The sequence below is a fragment of the Oncorhynchus kisutch genome, unplaced genomic scaffold (assembly GCF_002021735.2).
Source record: "Oncorhynchus kisutch isolate 150728-3 unplaced genomic scaffold, Okis_V2 scaffold4048, whole genome shotgun sequence".
Lineage (NCBI taxonomy): Eukaryota > Metazoa > Chordata > Actinopteri > Salmoniformes > Salmonidae > Oncorhynchus > Oncorhynchus kisutch.
In genome coordinates this window covers 43,972-67,403 of record NW_022265993.1, presented here as the reverse complement: position 1 = coordinate 67,403, position 23,432 = coordinate 43,972, and the positions used below count along the sequence as shown (strand labels likewise).

Below are 23,432 nucleotides of genomic sequence, written 5' to 3'. Positions count from 1 at the left end.
TAAGACACTAGTAATCAATAATTTCAATAAAATGTATTTATTTCACAAGACTATGATTACAAATGAACAATACTTCAAACACTCCCTCTTTCTCCCTCTCTGGCTAGCCACAGTCTATGGCCTAGTTTTATATAACAGTAGTATTGAACTTTAGATCTGAACAAGTTACAACCTGGGCAGACTAATTGACTGGTAAACTACAGACTGTGAAGCAGGTTTAAAGGGGGACTAGGGAGCATAAAAACGGCAGTGAGTTAGCTTCTATACAGGAAAGTCAGTACTGCATGGCATTGGCTAGGACCTGCTGTAGAGGAAAACTGCTCAACTGACTTTAGTAATACAATAGTAATAATAATTGTAATACTGCTAATAATAAAGCTTTAGGACCTCATTGACCTGATGAGCATTTGGTATAGTCCAACTTCAGTCAAACAAATAGTCTCTGTGAGTCAAACCTAGATAGTTTATTATTGTGTGTAACTGAATATAGTTTCTATAGGCAGACTCTTTCTGCGGCAGGGTGTGCTCCATGGGCACTCTGGGTCGACTGGTCACATGACTCTGGTCCTGACCCTTAACCTCTGACCCCTGACTTCCAGGGGTTCAGTCTCGCTCTGATGACATCACAGCAGCTCTAGGCCCAGATCTGTTGGAGAAAGAGCACAGAACATCAGATTGTATTCAATAAGACATTTAAACAACAGCACTTGTCAAAAAGTATATTACAGGTACCCGGTGCAGACCCCAAAGAGCAGGCAGCAGCATAGTGACAATGAAAAACTCCATGGAAGGAAGAAACCTTGATAGAAATCAGATTTTTGGGGAGATGGAGAATCCCCCTTTGTCAGACCGGTGTAGATTATGAGGCAGAGCAACTCGGAGGAGAAGTGGTCCTGTGTGGCTCTGTTGGTAGAGCGTGGCACTTGCAACACCAGGGTTGTGGGTTTAATTCCCATGGGGAATCAGTATGGGAGGGAGGGGAGGGGAAAGTATGAAAATGTATGCATCCACTAAGTCGCTCTGGATAAACATGTCTGCTAAAATGATGTAAGTGAGATCACCAGAGGGAAGACTATGGCTGTGTTACTATACTTCCACAGACATTAATGAAGAACAACTACTACAGTATCTCTCAGTGGTGGTTTCCGCGTCCTATATTGTGGCTGTGCCTGTAGTGGAAAACAGAAGTATGTACTGTGGGGATAGCATGACGCATGACTCTGCAGAACCAGGGTTTTCCACAAATAGGTACTCTCAGCCTCTCCCCCTCTCTCTAGCCCATGTTGTATCACATCCGGCCGTGATTGGGAGTACCAAATGGCGGCGCACAATTAGCCCAGCGTTGGCGGGGTAGGCCGCCATTATAAATATGAATTTGTTCTTAACTGACTTGCCTAGTTAAATAAAACATTTTTTTTAAATAAGGTGTTGTCCCTCCTTGTTTCAGCTCCCTTCCGACCCCCCTACCCTCTTGTCTCACCCGTAGAGTGTTGTCCCTCCTTGTTTCAGCTCCCTTCCGACCCCCCTACCCTCTTGTCTCACCCGTAGAGTGTTGTCCCAGGACCCGGAGCAGAAAGCAGTTCCATCAGGAGAGACTCTGAGTGAGCTGACTCTGTTCTCATGACCAAACAGGATGGCTACTCTGGTCCCCTTCAGGACGTCCCACACATTGATGGTGTAGTCATTATAGCCAGCAAACAACAGACGACCTGGAGGAGGGGTAGAGAGAGAGAGAGAAAGATGGATACAGAGATAGAGGGGTAGAAAGGGTCAGATTCTAGAATATTCTCCAATATGCTGGAGGACATCACAGAACAGATGTATTACAGTTTAAAGTGCATTTGACAGAGGCTAATAGAGTGGATATAATGAATAATCAATCAGCTCTAAGTTACATGGAATCCAGTTTTGGTAAAAATGTAGTAAAACTCCAGATGGCAGAGTGGTAATTCCCTTTCCCACATCTCAACTGCATTAAATTCCCCTCTTGGCTGAAGTGTGATCTCCATCACAAGTTTGATAATAAACTGTCATCTTTATACAGCCATATAAAAACTAATACTAAAGACTTTGTACCTCTACAATTATATAACACACAGAGGAATAACATTTTTGGGGATAGAATCCAGTCTCAGCCTACACACAAAATCAGATAAGATCAAATTTATTTCGCCTTTATTTAACCAGGTAGGCAAGTTGAGAACAAGTTCTCATTTACAATTGCGATAAAGCAAAGCAGTTCGACACATACAACGACACAGAGTTACACATGGAGTAAAACAAACATACAGTCAATAATACAGTATAAACAAGTCTATATACGATGTGAGCAAATGAGGTGAGTTAAGGGAGGTAAAGGCAAAAAAAAGGCCATGGTGGCAAAGTAAATACAATATAGCAAGTAAAACACTGGAATGGTAGATTTGCAGTGGAAGAATGTGCAAAGTAGAAATAAAAATACTGGTGTGCAAAAGAGCAAAATAAATAAATAAAATAAATAAATACAGTAGGGAAAGAGGTAGTTGTTTGGGCTAAATTATAGGTGGGCTATGTACAGGTGCAGTAATCTGTGAGCTGCTCTGACAGTTGGTGCTTAAAGCTAGTGAGGGAGATAAGTGTTTCCAGTTTCAGTGATTTTTGATAAATAAAATCCCTTGACCGCTATAAAGGCCGTGGCAGTATATCTATTGCATCATCACACCCGGTAAGAAAGAAAGTGAAAGAGGCAAAGTGAAGATGGGAAAGATTGCCTGGCACAACATCCAATAATAACACAACAACACCAGTAAATGTCCAACAACATTATTGTAAATGTGTTCATGATCGGGGGACCAAAAGATGTTTAGTTGACTCTAATCTCTGTTGAGAGGAAGCTAATAAAGAGGTATTATCTGTCAAACGGTTGCTGACTATTGTCCACATCTTACCACTAAGAGAGAAGTCGACACTGGCGGCTCCAAACATTATGCTGTCTTTGGAGTAGATGGACACCTCCCGATCAGCCCTGAGATCAAACAGACGGCACTGGAACACACAGACAATCAATGGGACATTTTGATTGGATTTTTTATTTAACCCATTACATGCTAGTTGTTGTTTCTGTCTGTGCTGTGAACTCAAAGGCCCAGCATATTTCCTAATGAGAGACAAAGTTACATTGTAATTTTCCCATGATGTACAATAAAGTTATATCGTAATGTATTGTATTTTTCCTCCTTGGCCTGAATAACACTTCTTAAAACAATACAAACCTGTGTAGTAATGTAAAACAGTGCTTTGACACATGTACTGTATGATGTGAAAGAGCGGTCTTTGACCAGTGACATCACAGTAAGATAATCAATTCTCTCCCAGAGATTCTGTTAACCTAACGGTGTTATTGAGACAGAGTGTCTGACTGCCACACACAACCCACAGAATCACATCAAAGGTCCATCATCTGTCAAGTGACACCCTATTCCCTTTATAGGGCACTACCTTTGATTAGAGCTTTTTGGTTGCAACTCTGTGGCTTTGTTCAAGAGTAGTGCACTAAGTAGGGTGTATAAGTGTGCTATAAGTGTGTTATAAACTCACGGTAGAGTCGTCAGAAGCAGAGGCAAAAGCATCGCCACTGGGGTAGTACCTGGAGAGAGACAGCGAGAGAGAGGGAGAGCGATAGAGAGAGAGGGAGAGAGTGTGAGAGGAGTAAAAAGGTTGATGTGTACACTAAGCTGTATGAAAGCCTAGTGATTAGGGCGTTGGGCCAGTAACCAAAAGGTTGCTAGATCGAATCCCTGAGCTGACAAGGTAAAAATCTGTCGTTCTGCCCCTGAACAAGGCAGTTAACCCACTGTTCCTAGGCTGTATTTGTAAATAAGAATTTGTTGACTTGCCTACTTAAATAAAGGTTAAATAGAAAACAATAATAAAAAGGGTTGATGGATGCTGTACTGTAGAGATTATGTGGATACTATAAGGATAGGTGATCTGTAGACAGTGAAGCTGTGTAAAGGGTTAGGTTTAGGGTCGATGGATGCTGTACTGTAGAGATTATGTGGATACTATAAGGATAGGTGATCTGTAGACAGTGAAGCTGTGTAAAGGGTTAGGTTTAGGGTCGATGGATGCTGTTAGCTGTACTGTAGAGATTATGTGGATACTATAAGGATAGGTGATCTGTAGACAGTGAAGCTGTGTAAAGGGTTAGGTTTAGGGTCGATGGATGCTGTTAGCTGTACTGTAGAGATTATGTGGATACTATAAGGATAGGTGATCTGTAGACAGTGAAGCTGTGTAAAGGGTTAGGTTTAGGGTCGATGGATGCTGTTAGCTGTACTGTAGAGATTATGTGGATACTATAAGGATAGGTGATCTGTAGACAGTGAAGCTGTGTAAAGGGTTGATGTAGATGCTGCTACTTACTTGACACAGTTGATGTCAGAGTCGTGGGTATCAAACGACTGGACGTTCTGCCCTGAGCGCAAGTCCCAAACGTTAGCCTTCTTATCTGAACCCTGGAATGAACAAACAGACATGTTAGGGGAGAGATAGAGAGATAGAGAGAGAGAGAGAGAGAGAGAGAGAGAGAGAGAGAGAGAGAGAGAGAGAGAGAGAGAGAGAGAGAGAGAGAGAGAGAGAGAGAGAGAGAGAGAGAGAGAGAGAGAGAGAGAGAGAGAGAGAGAGAGAGAGAGAGAGAGAGAGAGAGAGAGAGAGAGAGAGAGAGAGAGAGAGAGAGAGAGAGAGAGATAGAGATAGAGATAGAGATAGAGATAGATAGATAGATAGATAGATAGATAGATAGATAGATAGATAGATAGATAGATAGATAGATAGGAGACACACACACACACACTGACCCCGGAGACGAAGGTGTTTCCAGTCTCAGAGGGGGCGAGGTCCAGAGTGAGGACATCAGCAGAGTGACCGTGGAAACTCTGCAGCAGCTGACCACTCTCCACGTCCCACAGCGCACTGGTACCGTCCCCACTGGATGTCAAGATCTACACACACAGCAACGCACACACTTTATCAGGATACTGAAACACACACACACACACACTTTATCAGGATACTGAAACACACACAGCAACGCACACACTTTATCAGGATACTGAAACACACACACACACACACTTTATCAGGATACTGAAACACACACACACACACACAAACTTTATCAGGATACTGAAACACACACAGCAACGCACACACTTTATCAGGATACTGAAACACACACAGCAACGCACACACTTTATCAGGATACTGAAACACACACAGCAACGCACACACTTTATCAGGATACTGAAACACACACAGCAACGCACACACTTTATCAGAATACTGAAACACACACACACACACACTTTATCAGGATACTGAAACACACACACACACTTTATCAGGATACTGAAACACACACAGCAACGCACACACTTTATCAGGATACTGAAACACACACAGCAACGCACACACTTTATCAGGATACTGAAACACACACACACACACACACAGCAACGCACACACTATCAGCATACTGAAACACACACACACACACAAACACACTTCATCAGGATACTGAAACACACACAGCAACGCACACACTTTATCAGGATACTGAAACACACACAGCAACGCACACACTTTATCAGGATACTGAAACACACACACACACACACACACTTTATCAGGATACTGAAACACACACAGCAACGCACACACTTTATCAGGATACTGAAACACACACACAGCAACGCACACAATTTATCAGGATACGGAAACACACACACTTTATCAGCATACTGAAACACACACAGCAACGCACACACTTTATCAGTATACTGAAACACACACAACAATGTATTCTTAAACATGGGGGAATGTGTGATCCTCCGTTCTTCTGTGTGAATGTCAGTACTTCAGCATAACGTTTCCTACAGGTTTCCTCATGGTTCTATTTAAAGTAAAGTTCTCAAATTGAGCCGAGAACGTTAAGAAAAATTACCATAAAAACTACAAGAAAACTTTAGTAATGTTCAGAGAACATTCTAAGTTAGTTATTTAAAAACATATACATTCTGTTCTTAGCATCAACAAAACTCTCTCTATCCTCTCTTGTTAAGTGTGTTCAGGTGTGTTGGCCACACCTTATCTTAATGAGTGCTTATTTCCTTTGAAATGGGGTCTGTTGGGCCTCCCGGGTGGCGCAGTGGTTAAGGGCGCTGTATTGCAGTCCCTGGGTTCGCACCCAGGCTCTGTCGTAACCGGCCGCGACCGGGAGGTCCGTGGGGCGACGCACAATTGGCCTAGCGTCGTCTGGGTTAGGGAGGGCTTGGTCGGTAGGGGTGTCCTTGTCTCATCGCGCACCAGTAACTCCTGTGGCGGGCCGGGCGCAGTGCGCGCTAACCAAGGTCGCCAGGTACACGGTGTTTCCTCCGACACATTGGTGCGGCTGGCACAGGGTTGGATGTGCGCTGTGTTAAGAAGCAGTGCGGCTTGGTTGGGTTGTGTATCGGAGGACGCATGACTTTCAACCTTCGTCTCTCCCGAGCCCGTACGGGAGTTGTAGCGATGAGACAAGATAGTAGCTACTACAACAATTGGATACCACGAAATTGGGGAGAAAAAGGGGTAAGAAAAAATAAAAGAAATGGGGTCTGTTTGAATAGACAAAATTAACAGCTTTGTATGTGTAAAAAAACATGCCCCAACATCCTGGTGGGGCAGTGGACTAATTCCATGGATAGAGAACATTAGATTATAGGTTCAAATCTCATTGATGCAGTGACACAAAAAATGCATGTGTTTGCATGATTAATGACAAAGGAAATTAATTTATATGTTTTCAATCATGCTTGGACTTCAAAAAAGTTAACCCAAAATAAGCTAATGTCTTATTGAAACATTCAGTGAAAGTTTTAAAGAAGTTATTCTAAAACCTCCAAATAACCTATAATGTCTATTCTCACAGTGTTAAGAAAAGGTTCAAGGAATCAGAGTAAAACGTTCTCACAACCTCCATACAACCTAAAAATAAACATTCCCAGAAAAGGCTAAATGTTATTTTCTGTTCTCAGAACATTTAAATAAAGAAATCTGTTTTACCGGTCAGGAAACGTATGGCTTCGTTCTCGCAACTAACGTGAAGCCAAAAACATACATTCCTACAACTTTCAAGTAACCAAATGTGCTAACTGTGTATTCAGTAGGAACCAAATGTGCTAACTGTGTATTCAGTAGGAACCAAATGTGCTAACTGTGTATTCACTAGGAACCAAATGTGCTAACTGTGTATTCACTAGGAACCAAATGTGCTAACTGTGTATTCACTAGGAACCAAACGTGCTAACTGTGTATTCACTAGGAACCAAATGTGCTGTGTATTCACTAGGAACCAAATGTGCTAACTGTGTATTCACTAGGAACCAAATGTGCTGTGTATTCACTAGGAACCAAATGTGCTAACTGTGTATTCACTAGGAACCAAATGTGCTAACTGTGTATTCACTAGGAACCAAATGTGCTAACTGTGTATTCACTAGGAACCAAATGTGCTAACTGTGTATTCACTAGGAACCAAATGTGCTAACTGTGTATTCACTAGGAACCAAATGTGCTAACTGTGTATTCACTAGGAACCAAATGTGCTAACTGTGTATTCACTAGGAACCAAATGTGCTGTGTATTCACTAGGAACCAAATGTGCTAACTGTGTATTCACTAGGAACCAAATGTGCTAACTGTGTATTCACTAGGAACCAAATGGTTGATATGAAACATCCCCCTGTCAGTCAGACAAAGATATGAAACATCCCCGTCAGACAATAATGATATGAAAGTGAGACTGAACTGAGATTGCCTGGGGCAATGTAGTCTCGACTCTCCATAGCCCTGTGCTTTATTCCACACACACCACACACACGTCTTCACAGCTCAACACCCACCAACAGACCCCAGTGCATTAGGGAGACAGATTGTGTGTGTGTGCCCTTAGGTATGAGTTTTCAGCTCTGACAGATAAAGGCCTCTTAATGTCTATTAATACACTCACAATGGACGGCCATCTCTCTCTATGGGCCACTTCTCTGTTTCCTCTCCTCTCTCTCACGCTTTCTCTCATCACCTTCTCCTCATCCGGCTATAATTCTCAACAGTTCCTCTCCTGTCTAGCAGAGATGAATTATTAACAGCCTTAAACATCTAATATTTCCTTCCTTCTATTCCTCCCTCCCTCTATCCATTCACTCCTCCTTGTTCTGAAAATCTCAATTTCCTTACCTCTCCTCATTGTGTTGTGTGTGTCTGAGTGTGTCTATGTCTGTGTGTGTGTGTGTGTGTGTGTGTGCATGTATGTGTGTGTCTAGTCCCTAACTTGCATGTCAGAGTTGGTGAAGGTGCAGCCGGACAGGTAGTTGGTGTGCATGGCAACAGACTTCTTCTTGGCCGCCAAGTTCTCGTCCTTGTCCAATGAGAGAGGGTACACTGAGCACTTATTATCCAATCCCCTGTCAGACAGACAGATAGACAGACAGAGACAGACAGACAGACGAGAGAGAGAGAGAGAGAGAGATTTGTAGGGCGTTACTTTAACATCAAGCCCTCAAGCCAGTACTTCAGCATCAAGCCAATACCTTTCTTGGGCCTAAGGGGTTAAAGGTCAGAGGTTAGGGTGAGACTCACCCACAGGCGATGGCACAGCCAGAGGGGGCGTAGGCACACGCCATCACCCACGTAGTCGGCATGGTCACTGCATGTTCCTAGAACACAGTGTGCATATACATTAACGTAAATAAGCCTGGTTAAGACCGCTCCACCATGGGACTGGATTAGGCTACCATTAGTGCACTCACACACACTCCGGCTGCTTTTACTAACCTTATTGGTGGTGAAAGCATCCCATACGATGACCTTCCCATCCTGGTAGACAGAAGACAAGGAAAATGAATGAAGGAGGGAGGGAGAGAAGGGAAGAAGGGAGGAATGAAGAGGAGGAGTAATTGATATAAGTGGAGTCAGGGAGTTCAGCACCATGGACAGGGTTGTGACGAAAACACACTAATGACAGTAGAATAGAAGGAGGATAGGGGGATAGGGTGGAGAGGGAGGAAAAGAGAGCAGTTTGTGTGTGTGCATACCTGTGAGGAGCTGACAATGCGTCGTTTGTCTTTGCACCAGTCCATACAGAGCACCTTGTTGCCATGGCCCTTCAGTGTCCTCCGAGTCTTCATGTTTAACTCACCAAGAGCTTCCGCCTTCTCAGCTACCTTCTCCACTACACACACACACACACACACACAAGCTGTTAAAAACTCTAGTAATGACAATGAATTGTCGTGTAAATGAATAGGTAGGATATTTATTTGATCATCCTGTTGCAGGAAAACTTTGCTGCAATGCTCTCTATTAACTATCTTCTGGTAGTTTATCTAATGCGGTTTCATGGCCACGGGCAAATCTCTGGAAATTACATATCAGATGATTTTTGGCATGAATATCAAATTCAATTGGGATATAATAAAGGATATAATAACAGTTTCTGCATAACTTTCATGTTTAGGGTACAGACAGTAAACATTTTGTGCATCGCGAGGCCCCTCTCCCTTCCATTAAACTCACACTCCACATCGTGCAGCTTCTTCCGCTCCTCCTCGAGCTTCTTCCTCAGCGTCTCGCTCTCCGCCTTCAGCGACTTCAGAGTCTCGCCGCTCGCAAGGCCCTGGCACGCCATCTTTAGAGAGGAGGAACGAAAGAAGGGAACGGGGAAAGGACAGAAAAGGGAACAGCAAGAGCAGATGTTTTTAGTCGCGCGCTGGCTGCGCCCGTCAAGGCGGCTCTGCCTCCCTACAGCTGGTGCGTATTCATTACGCCGATTCTGTTGCAAAACGTTTCTTAAACGGAAGCAAACGGAACGAAACGGAGAGACCTACCTGCATTTTTCCAATATGAACTCTAGTTTTTGTTTGGACTAATGAATATGCCCCTGATGCTGCTGTCGCGCTGATGTGCTCCTTCTCCCCAGCTCTCTCTCCCTCTTTCCCTCTGTCTCTTGTCTCACTCGCTCTCTGGCAAGTCTCTACCTCTTTCTCTCTCTCCCTCTTTCTATATCTCTGTTTTTCTCGCTCCAGAGAAGCCACTATGACTGTCTTTGGTAGTAATTGCACTAAATATAGCCTACCTTTCCTCGAATAATATTCATTTAAATACTTGACAGAAAAATCACATTTTCCATATTTTATTTGACCACATTGCACATTTCCTTGTTTAAATGTACGTTATTTTCCTTTGAAAGGTGTTTTTGCACCTATTGTTGTTTAGAGAAGTGAAAGACAAGGTTGCTGTACGTGTGGGTGAGCTGCCAGAGAGAAGGGAGTACAGATAAAATGAGGTGGTGAATTCATCCAGGAATGGTGTGTGTGTGTGTGTGTGTTGAAAGAGGTTCACTGCTACTGTATATCAGACAGATAGGGAGGCTGCATTCTCAGATGGGGTCCTCTCCAACCTCCTAAAAATACATCCAGAATCTCAAATCTATCCCTATTCCCTGGGAATTTGTGAAGATCTTAAAGGATTGTATTGGTCCAGGAAGGAGCCGTTAGATTGGTTAGAGTCAGAGGTTAGAGGTCATGGGTAAAGAGACGTACTATCTCCATGCATAGTGAGCAGTAGTTGATGGGTTCAGTCTTGATGTATAGATTCATCAAGGGGCGGTTCTCCGAGCAGCTGTCACACGGCCCGAAGGTGATGGCCAAAAACGTCTGGTCACACATGGCAGCAGCTGATTAACCACAGACCTGTATAGAGGAGGAAAGGAACACAGTGTCAACATTCAGGTATGAGAAATAACACACATACACACTGTTATCGATTCACCTGAAGGGAGCATTGCTATTTTGTGTATGTGTGTGTGTGTGTTAGAGAGAGAGTGTGAGTGAGAGTGAGAGTGAGAGAGAGAGAGAGAGAGAGAGAGAGAGAGAGAGAGTGAGAGAGTGAGCTAGAGAGAGGGAGAGAATGTGTGTATGTGTGAGTCAGTTAGAGAGAGATAGTGAATAAGAGACAGAGTGAGAGGATTGAGGGAGTGGGAGTTTGTGTGTAGGTGTGTGTGTGCTGACAGCTGTGTTGACGATAAGCAGTGGGGAATCTCCCTCCTGCCTGATCCTGCTCAGAGAAGGGGAGAGCATTAGGCCTATTTTAGGAGATGCATGCACACACACTTGGATGTACATTATTACACCATATAATGGTGGGGATCGGTAACTGCCACTGATAGTCTGGGGAATGAATCATAGACATGCAGAGCTGGATATGGACCTGCAATATACACCGTGTAGAAATAGAACAGATATATAATGACCTGCAATATCTATCTGTTCTATTTCTGCAGTGTCCATATTGCAGGTCATTATCTATCTGTTCTATTTCTATAGTGTCTAATGAACTGCAACATAGACAGTGCAGAAATAGAACAGATAAATAATGAGCTGCAATATACACAGTGTAGAAATAGAACAGATAAATAATGAGCTGCAATATACACAGTGTAGAAATAGAACAGATACAGTTGAAGTCAGAAGTTTACATCCACTTAGGTTGGAGTCATTAAAACTCCTTTTCAACCACTCCACACATTTCTTGTTAACAACTTGTTAACAACTGTGTTACACACAGTAGAAATAGAACACTGCAGTCTACACACAGTAGAAATAGAACACTACATTACACACAGTAGAAACAGAACACTACATTACACACAGTAGAAATAGAACACTACATTACACACAGTAGAAATAGAACACTACATTACACACAGTAGAAACAGAACACTACATTACACACAGTATAAATAGAACACTACATTACACACAGTAGAAATAGAACACTACATTACACACAGTAGAAATAGAACACTGCAGTCTACACACAGTAGAAATAGAACACTGCAGTCTACACACAGTAGAAATAGAACACTACATTACACACAGTAGAAATAGAACACTGCAGTCTACACACAGTAGAAATAGAACACTACATTACACACAGTAGAAATAGAACACTGCAGTCTACACACAGTAGAAATAGAACACTACATTACACACAGTAGAAATAGAACACTACATTACACACAGTAGAAATAGAACACTACATTACACACAGTAGAAATAGAACACTACATTACACACAGTAGAAATAGAACACTGCAGTCTACACACAGTAGAAATAGAACACTACATTACACACAGTAGAAATAGAACACTACATTACACACAGTAGAAATAGAACACTGCAGTCTACACACAGTTGAAATAGAACACTGCAGTCTACACACAGTAGAAATAGAACACTACATTACACACAGTAGAAATAGAACACTGCAGTCTACACACAGTAGAAATAGAACACTACATTACACACAGTATAAATAGAACACTACATTACACACAGTAGAAATAGAACACTACATTACACACAGTATAAATAGAACACTACATTACACACAGTAGAAATAGAACACTGCAGTCTACACACAGTAGAAATAGAACACTACATTACACACAGTAGAAACAGAACACTACATTACACACAGTAGAAATAGAACACTACATTACACACAGTAGAAATAGAACACTACATTACACACAGTAGAAATAGAACACTACATTACACACAGTAGAAATAGAACACTACATTACACACAGTAGAAACAGAACACTACATTACACACAGTATAAATAGAACCCTACATTACACACAGTAGAAATAGAACACTACATTACACACAGTAGAAATAGAACACTGCAGTCTACACACAGTAGAAATAGAACACTGCAGTCTACACACAGTAGAAATAGAACACTATATTACACACAGTAGAAATAGAACACTGCAGTCTACACACAGTATAAATAGAACACTACATTACACACAGTAGAAATAGAACACTACATTACACACAGTATAAATAGAACACTACATTACACACAGTAGAAATAGAACACTGCAGTCTACACACAGTAGAAATAGAACACTACATTACACACAGTAGAAACAGAACACTACATTACACACAGTAGAAATAGAACACTACATTACACACAGTAGAAATAGAACACTACATTACACACAGTAGAAATAGAACACTACATTACACACAGTAGAAATAGAACACTACATTACACACAGTAGAAACAGAACACTACATTACACACAGTATAAATAGAACACTACATTACACACAGTAGAAATAGAACACTGCAGTCTACACACAGTAGAAATAGAACACTGCAGTCTACACACAGTAGAAATAGAACACTATATTACACACAGTAGAAATAGAACACTGCAGTCTACACACAGTAGAAATAGAACACTGCAGTCTACACACAGTATAAATAGAACACTACATTACACACAGTAGAAATAGAACACTACATTACACACAGTAGAAATAGAACACTGCAGTCTACACACAGTAGAAATAGAACACTACATTACACACAGTAGAAATAGAACACTGCAGTCTACACACAGTAGAAATAGAACACTACATTACACACAGTAGAAATAGAACACTGCAGTCTACACACAGTAGAAATAGAACACTACATTACACACAGTAGAAATAGAACACTGCAGTCTACACACAGTAGAAATAGAACACTACATTACACACAGTAGAAATAGAACACTGCAGTCTACACACAGTAGAAATAGAACACTACATTACACACAGTAGAAATAGAACACTGCAGTCTACACACAGTAGAAACAGAACACTACATTACACACAGTAGAAATAGAACACTGCAGTCTACACACAGTATAAATAGAACACTACATTACACACAGTAGAAACAGAACACTACATTACACACAGTAGAAATAGAACACTACATTACACACAGTAGAAATAGAACACTACATTACACACAGTAGAAACAGAACACTACATTACACACAGTATAAATAGAACACTACATTACACACAGTAGAAATAGAACACTACATTACACACAGTAGAAATAGAACACTACATTACACACAGTAGAAATAGAACACTGCAGTCTACACACAGTAGAAATAGAACACTACATTACACACAGTAGAAATAGAACACTGCAGTCTACACACAGTAGAAATAGAACACTACATTACACACAGTAGAAATAGAACACTGCAGTCTACACACAGTAGAAATAGAACACTACATTACACACAGTAGAAATAGAACACTACATTACACACAGTAGAAATAGAACACTACATTACACACAGTAGAAATAGAACACTGCAGTCTACACACAGTAGAAATAGAACACTACATTACACACAGTAGAAATAGAACACTACATTACACACAGTAGAAATAGAACACTGCAGTCTACACACAGTAGAAATAGAACACTGCAGTCTACACACAGTAGAAATAGAACACTACATTACACACAGTAGAAATAGAACACTGCAGTCTACACACAGTAGAAATAGAACACTACATTACACACAGTATAAATAGAACACTACATTACACACAGTAGAAATAGAACACTGCAGTCTACACACAGTAGAAATAGAACACTACATTACACACAGTAGAAACAGAACACTACATTACACACAGTAGAAACAGAACACTACATTACACACAGTAGAAATAGAACACTACATTACACACAGTAGAAATAGAACACTACATTACACACAGTAGAAACAGAACACTACATTACACACAGTAGAAATAGAACACTGCAGTCTACACACAGTAGAAATAGAACACTGCAGTCTACACACAGTAGAAATAGAACACTGCAGTCTACACACAGTAGAAATAGAACACTGCAGTCTACACACAGTAGAAATAGAACACTGCAGTCTACACACAGTAGAAATAGAACACTGCAGTCTACACACAGTAGAAATAGAACACTGCAGTCTACACACAGTAGAAATAGAACACTACATTACACACAGTATAAATAGAACACTACATTACACACAGTAGAAATAGAACACTGCAGTCTACACACAGTAGAAATAGAACACTACATTACACACAGTAGAAACAGAACACTACATTACACACAGTAGAAATAGAACACTACATTACACACAGTAGAAATAGAACACTACATTACACACAGTAGAAATAGAACACTACATTACACACAGTAGAAATAGAACACTACATTACACACAGTAGAAACAGAACACTACATTACACACAGTAGAAATAGAACACTACATTACACACAGTAGAAATAGAACACTACATTACACACAGTAGAAATAGAACACTACATTACACACAGTAGAAATAGAACACTACATTACACACAGTAGAAATAGAACACTGCAGTCTACACACAGTAGAAATAGAACACTGCAGTCTACACACAGTAGAAATAGAACACTACATTACACACAGTAGAAATAGAACACTGCAGTCTACACACAGTAGAAATAGAACACTACATTACACACAGTATAAATAGAACACTACATTACACACAGTAGAAATAGAACACTGCAGTCTACACACAGTAGAAATAGAACACTACATTACACACAGTAGAAACAGAACACTACATTACACACAGTAGAAACAGAACACTACATTACACACAGTAGAAATAGAACACTACATTACACACAGTAGAAATAGAACACTACATTACACACAGTAGAAATAGAACACTACATTACACACAGTAGAAACAGAACACTACATTACACACAGTAGAAATAGAACACTACATTACACACAGTAGAAATAGAACACTGCAGTCTACACACAGTAGAAATAGAACACTGCAGTCTACACACAGTAGAAATAGAACACTGCAGTCTACACACAGTAGAAATAGAACACTGCAGTCTACACACAGTAGAAATAGAACACTGCAGTCTACACACAGTAGAAATAGAACACTGCAGTCTACACACAGTAGAAATAGAACACTACATTACACACAGTATAAATAGAACACTACATTACACACAGTAGAAATAGAACACTGCAGTCTACACACAGTAGAAATAGAACACTACATTACACACAGTAGAAACAGAACACTACATTACACACAGTAGAAATAGAACACTACATTACACACAGTAGAAATAGAACACTACATTACACACAGTAGAAATAGAACACTACATTACACACAGTAGAAATAGAACACTACATTACACACAGTAGAAACAGAACACTACATTACACACAGTAGAAATAGAACACTACATTACACACAGTAGAAATAGAACACTACATTACACACAGTAGAAATAGAACACTGCAGTCTACACACAGTAGAAATAGAACACTGCAGTCTACACACAGTAGAAATAGAACACTGCAGTCTACACACAGTAGAAATAGAACACTATATTACACACAGTAGAAATAGAACACTGCAGTCTACACACAGTATAAATAGAACACTGCAGTCTACACACAGTAGAAATAGAACACTACATTACACACAGTAGAAATAGAACACTGCAGTCTACACACAGTAGAAACAGAACACTACATTACACACAGTAGAAATAGAACACTACATTACACACAGTATAAATAGAACACTACATTACACACAGTAGAAATAGAACACTGCAGTCTACACACAGTAGAAATAGAACACTACATTACACACAGTAGAAACAGAACACTACATTACACACAGTAGAAATAGAACACTACATTACACACAGTAGAAATAGAACACTACATTACACACAGTAGAAATAGAACACTACATTACACACAGTAGAAATAGAACACTACATTACACACAGTAGAAACAGAACACTACATTACACACAGTATAAATAGAACACTACATTACACACAGTAGAAATAGAACACTGCAGTCTACACACAGTAGAAATAGAACACTGCAGTCTACACACAGTAGAAATAGAACACTATATTACACACAGTAGAAATAGAACACTGCAGTCTACACACAGTAGAAATAGAACACTGCAGTCTACACACAGTAGAAATAGAACACTACATTACACACAGTAGAAATAGAACACTGCAGTCTACACACAGTAGAAACAGAACACTACATTACACACAGTAGAAATAGAACACTGCAGTCTACACACAGTATAAATAGAACACTACATTACACACAGTAGAAACAGAACACTACATTACACACAGTAGAAATAGAACACTGCAGTCTACACACAGTAGAAATAGAACACTACATTACACACAGTAGAAATAGAACACTGCAGTCTACACACAGTAGAAATAGAACACTACATTACACACAGTAGAAATAGAACACTGCAGTCTACACACAGTAGAAACAGAACACTACATTACACACAGTAGAAATAGAACACTGCAGTCTACACACAGTATAAATAGAACACTACATTACACACAGTAGAAACAGAACACTACATTACACACAGTAGAAATAGAACACTACATTACACACAGTAGAAATAGAACACTACATTACACACAGTAGAAACAGAACACTACATTACACACAGTATAAATAGAACACTACATTACACACAGTAGAAATAGAACACTACATTACACACAGTAGAAATAGAACACTACATTACACACAGTAGAAATAGAACACTGCAGTCTACACACAGTAGAAATAGAACACTACATTACACACAGTAGAAATAGAACACTGCAGTCTACACACAGTAGAAATAGAACACTACATTACACACAGTAGAAATAGAACACTGCAGTCTACACACAGTAGAAATAGAACACTACATTACACACAGTAGAAATAGAACACTACATTACACACAGTAGAAATAGAACACTACATTACACACAGTAGAAATAGAACACTGCAGTCTACACACAGTAGAAATAGAACACTACATTACACACAGTAGAAATAGAACACTACATTACACACAGTAGAAATAGAACACTGCAGTCTACACACAGTAGAAATAGAACACTGCAGTCTACACACAGTAGAAATAGAACACTACATTACACACAGTAGAAATAGAACACTGCAGTCTACACACAGTAGAAATAGAACACTACATTACACACAGTATAAATAGAACACTACATTACACACAGTAGAAATAGAACACTGCAGTCTACACACAGTAGAAATAGAACACTACATTACACACAGTAGAAACAGAACACTACATTACACACAGTAGAAACAGAACACTACATTACACACAGTAGAAATAGAACACTACATTACACACAGTAGAAATAGAACACTACATTACACACAGTAGAAATAGAACACTACATTACACACAGTAGAAATAGAACACTACATTACACACAGTAGAAACAGAACACTACATTACACACAGTAGAAATAGAACACTACATTACACACAGTAGAAATAGAACACTGCAGTCTACACACAGTAGAAATAGAACACTGCAGTCTACACACAGTAGAAATAGAACACTATATTACACACAGTAGAAATAGAACACTGCAGTCTACACACAGTAGAAATAGAACACTGCAGTCTACACACAGTAGAAATAGAACACTGCAGTCTACACACAGTAGAAATAGAACACTACATTACACACAGTAGAAATAGAACACTGCAGTCTACACACAGTAGAAACAGAACACTACATTACACACAGTAGAAATAGAACACTGCAGTCTACACACAGTAGAAATAGAACACTGCAGTCTACACACAGTAGAAATAGAACACTACATTACACACAGTAGAAATAGAACACTACATTACACACAGTAGAAATAGAACACTACATTACACACAGTATAAATAGAACACTACATTACACACAGTAGAAACAGAACACTACATTACACACAGTAGAAATAGAACACTACATTACACACAGTAGAAATAGAACACTACATTACACACAGTAGAAATGGAACACTGCAGTCTACACAGTAGAAATAGAACACTGCAGTCTACACACAGTAGAAATAGAACACTGCAGTCTACACACAGTAGAAATAGAACACTACAGTCTACACACAGTAGAAATAGAACACTACATTACACACAGTAGAAATAGAACACTACATTACACACAGTAGAAATGGAACACTGCAGTCTACACACAGTAGAAATAGAACACTGCAGTCTACACACAGTATAAATAGAACACTGCAGTCTACACACAGTAGAAATAGAACACTGCAGTCTACACACAGTAGAAATAGAACACTGCAGTCTACACACAATACCCCATAATGACAAAGTGAAAAAAAATACCTTATTTATTCAGACCCTTTTCTACGAGACTCAACATTGAGCTCAGGTACTGTTTCCATTGATCATCCTTGAGATGTGTCTACAATTTGATTGGTGTTTACCTGTGGTAAATTCAATTGATTGATTGGACATGACTTCGAAAGGCACACACCTGTCTTTATAAGGTCCCACAGTTGACAGTGTATGTCAGAGCAATAACCAAGCCATGAGGTCGAAATAATTGTCCGAAGAGCTCCGAGACAGGATTGTGTCGAGGCACAGGTCTGGGGAGGTACAAAACATTTCTGCAGCATAGAAGGTCCCCAAGAACACAGTGGCCTCTATCATTCTTAAATGAAAAAAAGTTTGGAACCACCAAGACTCTTCCTAGAGCTGTCCGCCCAGCCAAACTGAGTAATCGGGGGAGAAAGGCCTTGGTCAGGGAGGTGACCAAGAACCCAATGGTCACACTGACTGAACTCCGAGTTGCTCTGTGGAGATGGGAGAACCATCCAGAAGGACAACCAGCTCTGTAGCACTCCACCAATCAGGGCTTTATGGTATAGTGGCCAGATGGAAGCCACTCCTCAGTAAAAGGCACATGACAGCCCACTTGGAGTTTGCCAAAAGCCACCTAAAGGACTCTCAGACCATGAGAAACAAGATCCTCTGGTCCGAAGAAACCAAGATTGAACTCTTTGGCCTGAATGCCAACGTCACGTCTGGAGGAAACCTGGCACCATCCCTACGGTGAAGCATGGTGGTGGCAGAATCATGGTGTGGTGATGTTTTTCAGTGGCAGGGACTGGGAGACTAGTCAGGATTGGGGCAAAGATGAACGGAGCAAAGTACAGAGAGATCCTTGATAAAAACCTGCTCCAGAACTCTCAGGACCTCAGACTGGGGCGAAGGTTCACCTTCCAACAGTACAACAACCCTAAGCACACAGCCATAACAACGCAGGAGTGGCTTCGGGACAAGTCTCTGAATGTACTTGAGTGACCCAGCCAGAGCCTGGACTTAAAACCTGATCGAACATCGCTGGAGAGACCTGAAAATAGCTGTGCAGCAACGCTTCCCATCCAACCTGACAGAGCTTGAGAGGATCTGCAGAGAATAATGGGAGAAACTCCCCAAATATAGGTGTGCCAAACTTGTAGCGTCATACACAAGACTCTAGGCTGAAATCGCTGCCAAAGGTGCTTTAACAAAGTACTGAGTGAAGGGTCTGAATACTTACAGTACCAGTCAAAAGTTTGGACACACCTACTCATTCAAGGGGTTTTCTTTATTTTGACTATTTTCTACATTGTAGAAGAGCAGTACTAGTGAAGACATTAAAACTATGAAATAACATATGAAATCATGTAGTAACCAAAAGTGTTAAATCAAAATATATTTTATATTTGAGATTCTTCAAAGTAGCCACCCGTTGCCTTGATGACAGTATTGGCCAACTGGAAAGTGTCTTCACTGACATTTTCAACCTGTCCCTGACGGAGTCTGTAATACCAATATTTCAAGCAGACCACCATAGTCCCTGTGCCCAAGAACACTAAAGTAACCTGCCTAAATGACTACCGACCCAACCCGTCTGTAAATGACTACCGACCTGTCTGTCGCCATGAAGTGCTTTGAAAGGCTGGTCTTGGCCCACATCAACACCACTATCCCAGAAACCCTAGACCCACTCCAATTTGCATACCGCCCCAACAGATCCACAGATGATACAATCTCTATTGCACTCAACACTGCCCTTTCCCACCTGGACAAAAGGAACACCTATGTGAGAATGTTATTCATTGACTACAGCTCAGAGTTCTACACTATAGTAGCCTCAAAGCTCATCACTAAGCTAAGGACCCTGGGACTAAACACCTCCCTCTGCAACTAGATCCTGGACTTCCTGACAGGCCGCCCCCAGGTGGTAAAGGTAGGGAACAACACATCCGCCACACTGATCCTCAACACAGGGGCCCCTCAGGAGTGCGTGCTCAATCCCCTCCAGTACTCCCTGTTCACTCATGACTGCATGGCCAGGCACGACTCCAACGCCAACATCAAGTTTGCCGATGACACAGTAGTATGCCCAATCACCGACAACGATGACACAGTAGTATGCCCAATCACCGACAACGATGACACAGTAGTATGCCCAATCACCGACAACGATGAGACAGTCCATAGGGAGGAGGTCAGAGACCTGGCCGTGTGTTGCCAGGACAACAACCTCTCCCTCAATGTGATCAAGACAAAGGAGATGATTGTGGACTACAGAAAAAGGAGGACCTGAACACGCCCCCATTCTCATCAACGGGGCTGTAGTGGAACAGGTTGAGAGCTTCAAGTTCCTTGGTATCCACATCACCAACAAACTATCATGGACCAAACACACTAAGACAGCTGTGAAGAGGGCACGACAAAGCCTATTCCCCCTCAGGAGACTGAAAAGATTTGGCATGGGTCCACAGATATTCAAAAGGTTCTACAGCTGCACCATCAGGAGCATCCTGACTGATTGCATCACTACCTGGTATGGCAACTGCTCGGCCTCCAAACGCAAGGCACTACAGAGGGTATTGCGGAAGGCCCAGTACATCACTGGGGCCAAACTTCCTGCCATCCAGGACCTCTATATCAGGTGGTGTTAGAGGAAGGCCCAAAAAATTGTCAGACTCCAGCCAACCTAGTCATAGACTGTTCTCTCTGCTTCTGCACGGCAAGAGGTACCGGAGCACCAGGTCGAGGTCCAAAAGGCTTCTTAACAGCTTCCACCCCCAAGCCATAGGACTCCTGAGCAGCTAATCAAAGGGCTACCCAGACCCCTCTTTTACGCCGCTGCTACTCTCTGTTGTTATCATCTATGTATAGTCACTTTAATAACTCTACCTACATGTACATCTTACCTCAACTACCTCAACTAACCGGTGCCCTCGCAATTTGACTTATTTTACTGCTGCTGTTTAATTATTTGTTACTTTTATTTTCTATTTTTTTCCTTAACACTGGGCTGTAAGACATACACAGTACTAGAGATAAACACAGTTGTAGAAATATAACTATATTATTAGGAAGTTAGTAGCTGCCATTGTGCCGTTGAGCAGGGCGCTTGTTGCTATATGGGAAGGGCCCGTAAGTAAGCATTTCACTGTTAGTCTGTACCTGTTGTTTACATCTGACAACAAACATGTTATTTTATTAGAATATTACCCCTACATAACTGCAGGTTGACCTTGTGCTCCTCCCACAATTGCCATTTTTGTTCCGGTCTTGTCTGCCTATTGTCTGAACCATGGGTCTGAGGGGTATACTACAAAGCAGGGTCAATAAGCTAGCCAGCTAACTTTGATAAATAACTATTGGTTTTCTGGTTAATACAATTTTTTACTTATGATCGGACTTTGTGTTTTGGTTGTTGAGTAAATTAGAGTAGTAGACCATGCCCATTTACAAAACTAACATGAATATTTCTAAATATTTAGGTAAGTTAGCTGGCTAAATCATTGATCCTAGGTTGATATGTAGTATATTTGTTATATGCTAGCCATGTGACTATTTTGATCAATAGCCTTAGGAATGCAGGATGCGCTGCTCCCAACCCCCAGGACAGAAACACATAACAACACACAGACACTTCCAAGGAGCACAAGGTCAACCACAATGCAGCACCCCTGGAGCTATGTGGGGGTTATGCCGGAGCGAGTGCCTTGCTCAAGGGCACAACGGTAGTGGATGGTACCCACAAACTTCCTATACTACTGTACACCGTTCCGTATTGTACTAGCCACATGCTTGAAATAGAGACTGAGAAATAGGCTTTACTGTTACAGTGCTGATAGTGATCCACCTAACACTAAGCCCTATACAGTCCATGTATGGCTTTTCAGTGGTTTATCAAATTCTCAAAGTAATATCCTAAATACATTACTGAAGGCCATGTATATTGAGTTATAACTAAGTCAACACCTTGTCATTATTTAAAATCAGTCCATCTCATATTGTACATGCTTACAGATCTGATATGCCTTACATAGAAAAAAATTGCTGACCAACTGTTTCCAACAAAACTGCATGACATCATCATAACAAACGTATAATATAGTTCTTACCTAATGAGGGAAGTTGGTTTGTCTGTCAGACGGTATGCTATCCTGAGGAGTGTTTTCCAACGTTAGTTAGAGGATTGGAGGGCAGGGACAGAGAGGGAACACTAAGCTACTTACCAAGGG

General features: G+C 40.9%; 1 protein-coding gene across 2 annotated transcripts; it reads right to left on the bottom strand.

Annotated features, from left to right (window-relative positions):
* Nucleotides 1-16: 16 nt before the first annotated feature.
* On the bottom strand, nucleotides 17-23,432 carry LOC109885086 (guanine nucleotide-binding protein subunit beta-5b). Of its 2 annotated transcripts, XM_031822027.1 has the most exons (13): nucleotides 23,313-23,432; nucleotides 10,620-10,769; nucleotides 9,595-9,706; nucleotides 9,114-9,250; nucleotides 8,854-8,895; nucleotides 8,659-8,735; nucleotides 8,351-8,483; nucleotides 4,839-4,982; nucleotides 4,405-4,496; nucleotides 3,577-3,625; nucleotides 2,928-3,024; nucleotides 1,543-1,709; nucleotides 17-646 (listed from the first exon to the last, which is right to left on the bottom strand). In XM_031822027.1, the coding sequence occupies exons 2-13, from the start codon at nucleotides 10,743-10,745 to the stop codon at nucleotides 635-637; spliced, it is 1,188 nt and encodes a 395-aa protein (XP_031677887.1). In that variant the 5' UTR covers nucleotides 10,746-10,769; nucleotides 23,313-23,432; the 3' UTR covers nucleotides 17-634. The 2 variants fall into 2 exon arrangements, with proteins under 2 accessions (XP_031677887.1, XP_031677888.1); XM_031822028.1 differs by lacking the exons at nucleotides 10,620-10,769; nucleotides 23,313-23,432 and adding an exon at nucleotides 9,906-10,049.

Coding starts and splice junctions, on each gene's coding strand:
- LOC109885086 (XM_031822027.1), bottom strand. CDS start 10,745: ATGTGTGACCAGACGTTTTTGGCCATCACCTTCGGGCCGTGTGACAGC. Junction 8,896..9,113: donor GCATTGTCAGCTCCTCACAG/GTATGCACACAC, acceptor TCTGTCTACCAG/GATGGGAAGGTCATCGTATG. Junction 8,484..8,658: donor GGCTGTGCCATCGCCTGTGG/GTGAGTCTCACC, acceptor TCTGTCTGACAG/GGGATTGGATAATAAGTGCT.